Source organism: Triplophysa rosa, unplaced genomic scaffold, assembly GCF_024868665.1.
Source record: "Triplophysa rosa unplaced genomic scaffold, Trosa_1v2 scaffold409_ERROPOS74948, whole genome shotgun sequence".
Taxonomy (NCBI): Eukaryota; Metazoa; Chordata; class Actinopteri; order Cypriniformes; family Nemacheilidae; genus Triplophysa; species Triplophysa rosa.
The window spans coordinates 45,521-59,028 of record NW_026634409.1 but is presented as its reverse complement, the minus strand read 5'-3'; the positions used below and the strand labels follow the sequence as shown (position 1 = coordinate 59,028).

Here is a 13,508-nt window from a genome sequence, read left to right as displayed (position 1 = left end):
TCCTCTGCCATACAAAACAGAAGTGCATAAACAGAATAATCTGAATAAACAAAATAAGCACATTCACATCTGAGTACCCTACAAATAAACATTTCTGAACTTGCAAATGATGCAATCAAATATTAAACAAGGGTGGGTGACGGGGGACAGGTAGTAAAAAAATGAATGTTTTTAACACTGTAAAGCAGTTACAGTATGTATTATATACAAATTTCAACAAATAACAACATTAGTCTCACAATATCTCTCAATGTCATTGATCCATCACTAAACTGCCTATAGAGGGCAGACATAATCAGACAGTGTAATTACAGATTGATTTAACATGCGGGAGAGATGTCAAGTAATATGACTCTGGTAATTTGTCAGTATTGGAGTGAGGCACGCACATATACACTAACATAGACTATCCCTCCCACATTGTGAGAGAAGGTGGAAACGGGTGATATTTAGGACGCCGTTTGTGTGGTCTGAGCGTTCAGAGAAACTGAAACATACCAGAATCACAGTGAAACGGCACTTAGTTTATAAAGATAAGACTCAAGTATGTGTTTAAGGGTACGGAGACCGGGAGGGGACATGCTCGTTTCACTTAGTTTTGTTGTGGCCACGAGATATTACCTTGTGGGAACGTGATAATATGTTGTGGCCACGAGATGTTACCTCGTGGGAACGCGGTATTATGTTGTGGCAACGAGATCAGCTTGTTGAGGTAACGACATCCTTATGTTGTGGCCACGCCATGTGAAGTCGTTCCCTCGAGATCCTATGGTGAGGGAACGACTTCCTTTCTCGTGGCCACGACTTTGTATGGTGAGGGAACGACATCCTTATCTCGTGGCCACGACTTCGTATGTTGAGGGAACGACTTCCTTATCTTGTGGCCACGACTTAGTATGTTGAGGGAACGACATCCTTATCTTGTGGCCACGACTTAAATGCGTGCACGTCTATTAGCGCTAACTATCAGAAATAGATAGGACTATAATAATATTTATTTTTAATTAAGATATAGCACTGAACTAATTAAAAAACACATTCGTTTCCTTTTAGTCATTTCTATTTTTTCCTGTGATAAATTAATAGGTTTAATTGTGATATGGCTGGGCTGCACGATTAAGTCAAAAGCGTATTTTTTACATTATTCCCCTTGATATTGTATTGTAATTATTAATGATGATTCGTCTTTACATTTTATAATGATTTCAAGGCTCCAATTTCGGCGCGGGATTGCGCATAATTCAAATCGCCTTAATAATGCAAGAAGTTCCGGCACAAGTGTTGGCCTATTTGCTTAATCTCGGATCAAATAATGAAATAAACATACTGACGAGAACGAAATGAAATCAACATGTGAAACAGTCTGTCTTTATTCTAGAATTTAATTATACAATCTCCGTACCAGCCTTCTCTGTCTTTAGGTCAAACTGGCCCATATTGCTTATACTGCGCTTCTGGAGCACTCCATCTTGTCCGAAAAGCAAAGTATGAAGTTATAAGCTTATTTCATACAGAGATCTCGGAAAATGAACTATCGGAAATAGTTCACGCATAATGTGTCCCAGGATTTGTCTCGGGATGTCATATTATCACGCAAAATGTGTTGCAGGATCGTTCGATTTTGGTTCACACTGCCATTGATTTTCTGGAATGTGTGCGTGCGTTCACACACATATCGTAAAGTTACAGCAAATATATAACATGTAATGTACTGTGTTATGTGCAATTTTTTTGTGAACGGTTAGGGCTGTCATGGTGAATGAAATTTACTTGCGGTGGTTTAGGTGGCTCAATAGCCACTTTCCTTATATTTAGTTCCAAATATAGGCCCAAATAAGTTTTATTGTTGGGTTATTATTATGTTGTATATATTGTTGCTTTTTAAATGTTAAATAAAGTACTTTATATTTATATATTTATTGGTAATTGCAGAACAACTAAGTACAATAAGAACAGCGCTTTTCTAAGATAATGATTAAGCCCAGCCAGCTTATATATAAGATAAATAAGAAAAAAAAAAATTAAAGCAAATTGTTGTTCAGTGCATTTTTAAAGTGCCTTAATTCAATATATTATGAACGCAACGGAGTCTTAAGGAAGTAAAAATTAGACCGTATTTTTGCAACTGCAATATACAGCAGGGCATTTTACTGTAAAATAGAGTCCTCTTTACTGATCATCTCTCTCGTAATGGCAAATGTTTTAACTGCAAAACCTAGAAGAAATAACAATAAATAATGATAAATAAAGACTTTGTATGTGCTATGTGCGCTAACGCACAAGGAGAGTGCACGTTACGTTTGTTTTGTGTTTCAGATTCCATTGGATTCACAGCCTGTCATTCTGCATACAAGATAATATATATATATATAGGCCTATATTCTTGGTGAGAGAACAGGTCTGTCCATCAGCTCCTCCGCTGCGGCTTTCGACTCCAGCTCTCAGGGTTCCCAAACCAAACTACGCACTTGACTGCGGTACATTACAATTAGAAAAAAATGATTTATTCATAGCGCGAAAGAAGCACGAGTTTATTATGCTTTTAAGACGATACAACCGTAGGATAATCAATTATTTCAGGAGCATAATGTTTATATAAAGAATAGGGCATGCAGTTGCCTCACAGAGTTTTAAAACATTTAAAAAACAATTTCGATGTAAAGTTTATCAACATTAATAATCGCAAAGACAATGCTATAGACAAGCCTATACAAGTAATGTTTTGCCCTAATCATGCAGCCCTACCATAAGGTATTTTAATTTTACAATATAGACTTATTCATTCATGACAAGAAAAAATCTTACTTTCACTTTTTATTACTTTGGTCATGTATGCTGTATATTGGCAAATAACGTCGGCTACGTTTAGTAAAAAAGGGAGCAAATAACGAACTTTTACATTTTGTTTTGAACTATACATTATGAAATTACTTTTTCCATTTGAGTACTCAGAAAGGAGCTATATAAATGTAACGAATGACGAATTATTTGCATCAAATACTTAATTTATCTTGCAATAGACGATCGCCACAGCATAATGAGAACAATAATGACAATTCATATCAATAGGGTGCAGTTAAGCGCTGTTGTTTGTTACATGTATGACTCATATTTTAAAGAATTAAGATTGTTATGCCTTTCTTTTTTCTTTACTGGCCGTTTGTGTTATGTCGTGTGACTCGAGCCTTTTGTGTGCTCAGATTTTTTATTATAAATGTAGACGCGCGTCAAACGCACTGAAAGCGGCATTGGTGGTCTGATGGTATGCAACGACAGACGGCGCGTTTTTAAATGTTAATGGTCCTATACACACCTTCCACACGTTTATTTTTTATTTCTTCCAATAAGTGGTCGGGACACAATCGACAAAACGTGGTGGGGACATATCCCATCTGTCTCACCCTCAAATTACGCCTATGGAAAGTACAATGAACCAGACTGTCCAGAATAAACGCGTCAACCAACAAGCAAGTGTCATTATTAGAATAATAGTGCACAACAACAGCCAAGTGACCCAAACCGTATCTCCTCTAGTGCAAGTGTCACAACCAATTGCCTATTATTGTATTGCGCGCGATGGTGCAAGACAGCTTTCAAATGAAAATTGGCAATAAATAACTCTATCTATTGCACCAAACTGTTTTTTCCATCCATTCACTAATCGTTTATTATTATTCAATATTTGTATATTACTATTATTACAATCACTGTATATTACAGTAAAATGCCCTGCTGTATATTGCAGTTGCAAAAATACGGTCTAATTTTTACTTCCTTAAGACTCCGTTGCGTTCATAATATATTGAATTAAGGCACTTTAAAAATGCACTGAACAACAATTTGCTTTAATTTTATTTTATTTTTTTCATATTTATCTTATATATAAGCTGGCTGGGCTTAATCATTATCTTAGAAAAGCGCTGTTCTTATTGTACTTAGTTGTTCTGCAATTACCAATAAATATATAAATATAAAGTACTTTATTTAACATTTAAAAAGCAACAATATATACAACATAATAATAACCCAACAATAAAACTTATTTGGGCCTATATTTGGAACTAAATATAAGGAAAGTGGCTATTGAGCCACCTAAACCACTGCAAGTAAATTTCATTCACCATGACAGCCCTAACCGTTCACAAAAAATTGCACGTAACACAGTACATTACATGTTATATATTTGCTGTAACTTTACGATATGTGTGTGAACGCACGCACACATTCCAGAAAATCACTGGCAGTGTGAACCAAAATCGAACGATCCTGCAACACATTTTGCGTGATAATATGACATCCCGAGACAAATCCTGGGACACATTGTGCGTGAACTATTTCCGATAGTTCATTTTCCGAGATCTCTGTATGAAATATGCTTATAACTTCATACTTTGCTTTTCGGACAAAATGGAGTGCTCCAGAAGCGCAGTATAAGCAATATGGGCCAGTTTGACCTAAAGACAGAGAAGGCTGGTACGGAGATTGTATAATTAAATTCTAGAATAAAGACAGACTGTTTCACATGTTGATTTCATTTCGTTCTCGTCAGTATGTTTATTTCATTATTTGATCCGAGATTAAGCAAATAGGCCAACACTTTTGCCGGAACTTCTCGCATTATTAAGGCGATTTAAATTATGCGCAATCCCGCGCCGAAATTGGATCCTTGAAATCATTATAAAATGTAAAGACGAATCATCATTAATAATTACAATACAATATCAAGGGGAATAATGTAAAAAATACACTTTTGACTTAATCGTGCAGCCCAGCCATATCGCAATTAAACCTATTAATTTATCACAGGAAAAAATAGAAATGACTAAAAGGAAACTAATGTGTTTTTTAATTAGTTCAGCGCTATATCTTAATTAAAAATAAATATTATTATAGTCCTATCTATTTCTGATAGTTAGCGCTAATAGACGCGCACGCATTTAAGTCGTGGCCACAAGATAAGGATGTCATTCCCTCAACATACTAAGTCGTGGCCACAAGATAAGGAAGTCGTTCCCTCAACATACGAAGTCGTGGCCACGAGATAAGGATGTCGTTCCCTCAACATACAAAGTCGTGGCCACAAGAAAGGAAGTCGTTCCCTCACCATAGGATCTTAAGGGAACGACTTCACATGGCGTGGCCACAACATAAGGATGTCGTTACCTCAACAAGCTGATCTCGTTGCCACAACATAATATCGCGTTCCCACGAGGTAACATCTCGTGGCCACAACATATTATCACGTTCCCACGAGGTAATATCTCGTGGCCACAACAAAACTAAGTGAAACGAGCATGTCCCCTCCCGGTCTCCGTATAAGGGAACTTGTAGACATCCCCTAAATTTCTATGGCCAAATGATGGTGTTTTCTCTCATACAAACTGTGTATATTCGTATCAGGATTTTTTTACTGTAACAGTCAATGGTGAATGGCTGGGGATTATAAATTAATTCTTCTGTAACTGTTCCCCGAATTGTTCATTTTGGTAAATAAGTACAAAGGCTGTGAAAGAAGATCAAAGTACTCTTCTTTTATTTCAATTGAAAAGATTAGTAGTAAATAGTAAAGTTGTAAGGACTAGGCTATAAGAAACCTGTAACCACACTGGATAAAACGATGGTGTGTTTATAATATGGGAACTTTATAATAAAATTTGAATTTATTATAAAATAAACAAAAATGTTTAATCATGTTCTCATGTAAAGTTTTTTATATAAATGTAAGGTCTGGAAGGTTGTCGTGTTTGTCTTTATGTTTTATGTGATTCTATACAATGTAATATTCATTTAATTACAGTTTCTATCAGTCAAAGCACTGGTTTGATATTGTTGCACCTGATCCTGGACAACTGTACAGTTCACAGACGTACAGTATAGGCTATGTTTAGTTAAAAAGCCACTAACCCCAGAAACTGAACACTCACCATTGTGGTGCTTACTAACAGAGTCTATAGAGTAGGGTTAACCCACATTTCTATTGCTGTTAGAACAAACAAATCTGTCACTTGCGCTAACAGTCAGTGCGGTTTGGTTTCTCCTCACTCGTCTCGCATGCATGAACGTGATCTGTGACGTTGGGAATACTGAGGGAGTATCGCGAGATAACGTCAGAGGAGTATGGCCGCCGCAGTTACGCTACAGAGGAATGTTGTGAGTCAAACTGGAAAACACACAGCGTCTGTTATCTTTCTTCACGGTTCAGGTGCTTTTTTCAAAGATTAAAGTAACTGTTATTTCTCACGTAAACGCATCGTGTCTACGCCTGTCGTTTGTTATCAAGGTAGCGAGCAGATATTATTTAAAGGGGTTGCATTACGTCTAAATGCCCAGATGAAAAACAATGCTTCATGACGCTGGAGTTTTGAGACGCGTTTAAAAACATGGACTGCATTTTCAGTAACACTATGCCTTTTGGTATGTCATTATGCATACTTACAAACGCAGTGTTTATGGTGAGAGATACTGCGTTTAGAGGACGCCCGGCTGTAACCACACACCAACCTTTAGAAATGCACAAAACAACGCGTCATGATGTGACCGCATTTGACCGTGTCGTACAGGTAACTTATGCCAGTGTGCATGGCTTTAATACAGGGCAGAGACTGACTGACTGTTATCCACACACACACACACCAGTGTATATTTCTTAAAGAGTTGTTCCTAACCCTATATCTACCCACAACACGTAAACGCAAAACAAGTATAAACGTTTTTTTAATTCACGGTATTTCAAGACATAAAGTGGAACCGATATATGACATACATCCTATTATAGGATTCCTATAAGTATTTTTTTGTGTTGTTTGCATCACTGTTGCTCACACCTGTAGTTTAGGGTTTAAAAACTCTCAACACCTCATATCTCTGAATATATTATGTGCCATGTACATTTTGTGCTTTGAATATAAACAATGCCTGAATTTATGTGAGACATGTACTATTACTTTTTAAAAGTGGTCTGACACCAAATTTGTAATGATGAATGATAAAATTGGCCAAAGAAGTCCAATAGCCATTGAATGAAGATTCATAAACTTGGGGGCGGGGACTTTTTTTGACCTGAGTCAGTAACATCCTGGGAGACACCCAGAACACCACAGTATCATGGTGGTTTTTGGAGCAAGCACCATTAATATTTGAATATTTATGTATCAAAAAACCTCCACAAGACTTACACATTAATTTTATTGAAGTAAAAACTTTATTTAACTAAGTTTGGGAAGAGCATGATAATGTAATCCAACCAATTAGCGCAGAGAAGACGCTATATAAAGCCATCCCTCGCCGCTGTCTCACGACAGTTTTTGCTGCAACCCTCCTCCACCCCATCGCCTCACTCTCTACTTGCATCCAGTTAAAGAGGGGGGTACTCAGGGTTCTGGGCAAAATTCTGAGCTCGGAGCCCTCCCCTCGGACAGCACACCAAATATGCTTTATTTTATCAGATTACATGTTAATGCGAACTCGTGAAGTGTAAATATGCTTCCATGTAATATGGTTATTTCACAAAATGCATTACCACAGTGATAGGTCATTTCTTTAACATTTATAAACAGTAGACTAATTTAGTCTGATGTAAGAAGGATGGTAGCGTGAATATGTTTTTCTCTCATTACATTCAGGAGACACTGGGCCAGGATTGCTTAGATGGGTTTGTGATGTGTTTGGACAAAACCTGGCATTTGAAAATATTCGTCTGATTTACCCCACAGCACCAACCAGGTAAACATTCTTCCAGATAGACAATTAAAAAAACTTATGGCAATACTAATTGCTATACTTCAATTTGCAGTCTCTCTGACAGTCAAGTTGCCTGTGTTGTTTTAGGCCATACACACCTATGAAGGGGGCTCAGTCTCACGTGTGGTTTGATCGTCACAAGATTTCTCAGGATTGCCCAGAACATTTGGAGTCTATAGATTCCATGTGCAATAATTTAAGTGCCATTGTCCAAGATGAGATCCGAGCAGGAATACCCAAACACAGGATGATTATTGGTACGGTGGGCTCTATTGTTTTTTTTACCCCTTTCTCCTCAAAGTCAACCTCCATCTATCTTTCCCTTCCCTATTGCTTTCTTCTGCCTTACACACTCCACTTGTTCCAAATTAAGCAGAGTCTCAGACCACTGCTCATAACTCAATCCCGCGTTGTGTAAAATGAAGGGTGAAACTTATCAAGTTTCCTGTTCCTTTCATATGTTGCCAGAATGGGCCAAAAAGAATTTCTGGATGATGCTCTGGTTTCTGCTAAGCTTTATCTTAAAATATTTGAGTTATCGGGTTCACAAATATATCACAATGATATAAAAGTGCCAGAAGATCATTCAGTATAAAGGATTCTTCGTATATCCCTGGTAAAATCCCACACATTAAGTGCACTTGCCTGAATAGACATTTAAAGGAGGTTAAAGGATTAGTGAAAATGTTTTTTTTTTTCATTTACTCACCCTCCTGTCGTTTGAAACCAGCATGACTTTGCTCTGCAGAACACAAACAGATTGATTTTGTTGAGAAGAATCTGATATTTAAACAATTTTAGAGTAAAATTACATCAGTTGTGTCGTTTATGCTACATCTGACAGCAACAGACCCCCCAGAGAATAGCATACTGTATGTGGATGATGTAGCAAAAACAACACAGTGAGTCATAATGTATTACTACTGTATTGAATTCACCTAACTGTATATTCAGTTAAATGATGTCAATTTGTGTCTGGATGGAACTCAATGTTTCTTTAAGAACAATTCCTGGAAAAATTGGATGGAGCAATGGAACAATTTCTTTAAGATTTCCTTTAAGGAAAAGTATCCAAAAAGTTAAGCGAACGAATGTCATTCCAAAGCAAAGCAAGTATGACTTTCTCACTTCACTAAAGAATTTCTTAGTTCACCCAAAAATGAAAATTCCGTCATTATTTACTCACTCTCAAGTTGTTCCAAACTTGTATAAATTTCTTTGCTCTGATGAACAGAAAAGAAATAGGGAAGAATGTCAGTAACCAAACAGATCTCACCCCCCATTGACTGCCATAGTAGGGAAAATAAATACTATGGGAGTCAATGGGGGGTGGAATCTGTTTAGTTACTGACATTCTTCCAAATATCTTTCTTGGTGTTTAGCAGAACAAATAAATTTATACAGATTAGGAACAATCTGAGGGTGAGTAAATGATGACAGAATTTTCATTTTGGGGTGAACTATCCCTTTAAGCACTATATTCCAAATTAAGAATTTGTTTCCAAAATGAGATAACTGTTTTTTATTATGTTATCATGTTTTTATTGTGTTAGTTAGCTGTATTTTTTAGTTATTATGGCTTAGATCAAAACAAACCAACTGCAGTTTGATCAATATTAATTGGAATGCGCAATAAAAAACATGATTTTTAAAAAAAATTAAAAACTGAGTTATCTCACTTTGGAAATAAACTCTTCAAATATACCGAAGCCATACGAAAGAATGGACTAAAATTGAAGTCGGCTCCTGCTCTTCGACTCTGGATGACAGAGGACAGATAGGATGTTCTATTTTTTACATATGAAAGAATACATGTTTGCAACAACATCATGATGAGTAAATGATGAAAGTTTTGTTTTTGATAAATTAGTCCTTCACACACAAGGCAACTATCAGGGAGGGGTTAACTGACCAGCCAATAACATATGAGTGGCCCAAAATAGTTGTAAAATGTGAAAAGTGCAAAAAAAGTCTGTGTGTGAAAAGGTTCTGTGTGGAAGGACAGAAAAGCCCCTGAACTCAGTTCCAAAGAAACTGATTCAAAAAACACATGTTTCTGTGAGACTGCTGAAATATTATCTTCCTAAATCATAACATTTTGTCATTAACTATAAATACTCATTGGAGTCACTCTGCACGCCGGAGAAACAAAGTGGTCTGTACGCTGAGTCCACTTCTCAGGCTGACGGACAGACAAGCGGCAGAACTTTCCATGGAAAACGCTTTCCAAAGAACGGCCGTAGGATATCCAATCGTTTACGTGTTGGAATTAATGGGAAAAGCCCTGCTAGGTGGCAAACACGCATGTGTGGAATTTGCAGCCAAATAACAGTGGTGTGTAGGAACTATGTGGAGTTTAATATTAGAACGGAGGCAATGTTTAACACTCTTTGAGGAAAAGTAGCTGACAATTTTGGTCAAATGGCAATGAATTAGACCCGGAGACATAAATAATCAAATCTGTTAAATTGTTAATGAACGTGTGAACTCAACCCTCTGTCTTAACATGGCGCCTCCCACCTGCTCTGACAGACTGATGGGTACGTTTACACTTTCCCAGATGTTGTACCCAGATTTGCCCAGATGTGTAAGATTAAGCACAGTCTTGAAAGAAAACTTGAGAGATTTCATGATGTGGAACTAAAGACTAGCTTTCATCTGTTTTTATGTGGTTCACGGCTTACTTTTTACCTCACTTAACTTGAGCAGAATAGAGATTTTGGACTGCCATAGCCCACATTGAACTACACACACTTTTTAATGTCCTCTTCAGGCAAAGTTTAGCAGAATGTTCGCACTGCCAAGTCTTCTCAAGCTGTATGATAGTTTTGCATGCAAATCATTATTCACTGATAATTTTCCCCTCCACTGAAGCTCTGAAATCTCATTTGCATCCGTGTTCAGATGAAGTAATGGCATGCGGATCACTTACACACACAGGCATGGCTTAAAACTAGTTTCCTGCCTAGACAGCATTTTAAGGTAACATAAGCACACTTCTGATGCGAACAATATACCCACATACAAATAACCGTAAAAACATTCCTGATAAAAAGTAAACATCTTTTTTTTATTTTAGGGAATTTGTATCAACTGAATTTAGCATTTTCGACAATACAAACATGTCAGTCTCTGAGGCCCGGTTTCAAAGACAAGGCTTAGCTTAAAGGGATACTTCACCCAAAAATTTAAATTCTGTCATCATTTACTCACCTTCGATTTGTTCCAAATCTGTATAAATTTCTTTGTTCTGATGAACACAGAGAAAGATATTTGGAAGAATGATTATAACCAAACAGATCTTGCCCCCCATTGACTCCCAATTTACTTTATCTTTTTTTTTGTTGTTGTGTTGAACACAAAAGAAGACATTTTGAAGAATGTAGGACAGCAAACAGTTCTGGGGCACTTTAGACTACCATTGTATTGTTACCTACTATGGTAGTCAATGGGGGGCAAAATCTGTATGGTTATAAGCATTCTTTCAAATATCTTTCTCTCTGTTCATCAGAACAAAGAAATTTATACAGATTTGGAAGTCAAAGGTGAGTAAATGATGGCAGAATTTTTGGGTGAAGTATCCCTTTAAGCCAGGACTATGCCTTCGGTGGCTTTCACAATTTAAGTTTAGTTCGGAACGTTTGCTCTCAAACTGTGGCGTGGCATGAATATGAAAAGCAACATGGACCCGGGTGCGCACTTGATGAGGAAGTAAAGTGACCTGCGCATGCGTTTAAGCCGATTACGATGTATTTCCTTCACTAAAAAACATGTAAGAGATGATAGTGTTGATGATTTACCTTGGATTCGAGCAAGAGTGAACCTGCATCGTATTTTTGCGTTGCGAGTGGAACCAGAGCAGCGGGTCAATGGTAATCCACTGTTTCCTCAAAATAGTCTGTTTGCAAGCAGCAGAAAGCCATCTGCATGCAATGCGCATACAGTAAACCCAAATGTAATTTACTCTGCTGTGCATAATAGCACCAAACGAATAAAAACACAATAAATTTATCTGTTTTCTGTCATGCGCCGTGTACATTTTTGATGACGTAAGACGAACGCAAACACACCAGTGTGAAACCAAACCAACGGTCAAGTTCGCAGCAAACAAGCCCAATCTGAAAACGGCCTTAGTTAAATTATAATATTAAAGTCGCTTTTATAAAAATGTCTTAGAAAATACATTAATGGTGTGCATCTTGAGACAAAACAATGACACTGTCATATTTTAAGATATTTCAGGGCAAGTTATTTTCAGTTAAGAAAGACATGAGGTATAATTATCGAAAAACGAATCATACTTAACCATTTTATGCACATTATCACGCCCGTTCAAAACTCGGTGAAAACGTTGACATAACACATTTATCGGCACCTTTTTGATCACTATCTTCTCAGTTATTTAAGACTAAGGAAATTCTGAAAGTTTAATTAAATGTTTAGTTTCCCAATCAAGTATGATACACTTTACATGATTTGTAACAATTAATTACTAATCGTTTTGGTATATTTGTTTTATTTAAACTGTTATATTTTTAGATTATTGTTTTTTGACCCACTGGTCATTTCTTCTAGGTGGCTTCTCCATGGGTGGAGCCATGGCACTGCATATGGCATGCAGATATCATCAGGATGTTGCTGGTGTCTTCGCTCTGTCCGGCTTTCTTAACAAGGATTCAGTTGTATATCAGGTGGTTCATGTCCTTATGTAATATGAGCAATATTTATTTATGCTCATAATATTAATATTATTGATGCCCAATAAATATTTGTGTCATATTTACATTTCACAGGCAGTAGAGAGTTCAGCACAATGCCCCCTACCTGAGCTTTTCCAATGCCACGGGGGAGCAGACGAGCTTGTTTTCCATAGCTGGGGTGAAGAGACAAACGCTCTGTTGAAGAAAGCTGGCCTCAATACGTATTTTCATTCCTTCCCAGACCTCAACCATCAGTTGTGTCTGCAAGAACTGGAGTTACTACGATCCTGGATCCTGAAGAAGCTTTCTCTTTAAGGCCTTGTCAATGCTGGACAGTGACCACTGTTTTTCAATATCCCACCTACAATCCAAGGAGTACTTTACTCAACCAGGGGTCTTACTCTCATGTCATTTTCAACCCAAACGACATTCTTCTGTGAAACAAAGATGTTTTTAAAGAATATCCTGGTTAGCCTTTTCCATGTTAAACTGAATGAGGTGTAAAGCTTGAAAATAATAAAAAAACACCCCTAAAATGTATCATAAATGTGGTCTTTTTAACTAACAGCAACATGATAGTCTTGTTTAAGGAAAATGCTAAAATGTATAATGCTCGCTCTATTGATTCCTAATGATGTATTTATGTTATGTTTTTTAAACTTTGGTTCTGCTTTGTGCATTGTACACGTTTGTATCTATATGTGTAGTGTGCTAAATCATAATTTTTTCTGTCATTTGTGTGCATAAAGGTAAGTTAATATAGTTATAATCCTTGATTCGTCTGCATGAGTTTCACCTCAAGAAGACTTGATTGTGCACATTTCATAGCCTGTAGCGCCAACCACTTTAAAGTTCTCAGTGAGGCACATTCTGTAGGCTTTGATGAATGTTCCATGAAGTCTGGTTTGGCCCGTAGCGTCTGTGGTCAGGCTGAAGCGGCAGGTAGAGCTATCACACCAGAGAGAAGGAATGCCACTCAGCTCTGTGGTCTGGAGCCGGAATCCGGTTTGTTTGGCACCCTTCCGTTTCCTGGAGAGCAAAGTCGCTCTTGCTCCCGTTCTACCCCCT

General features: G+C 37.3%; 1 protein-coding gene across 1 annotated transcript; it reads left to right on the top strand.

Moving 5' to 3' along the window:
* Nucleotides 1-6,076: 6,076 nt before the first annotated feature.
* lyplal1 (lysophospholipase like 1) lies at nt 6,077-13,182 on the top strand. Its single transcript, XM_057328209.1, has 5 exons — nt 6,077-6,202; nt 7,623-7,722; nt 7,828-7,997; nt 12,316-12,431; nt 12,534-13,182. Exons 1-5 carry the CDS (start codon nt 6,118-6,120, stop codon nt 12,753-12,755), a joined length of 693 nt encoding a protein of 230 aa, XP_057184192.1. The 5' UTR covers nt 6,077-6,117; the 3' UTR covers nt 12,756-13,182.
* The last annotated feature ends 326 nt before the right edge of the window (nt 13,183-13,508 follow it).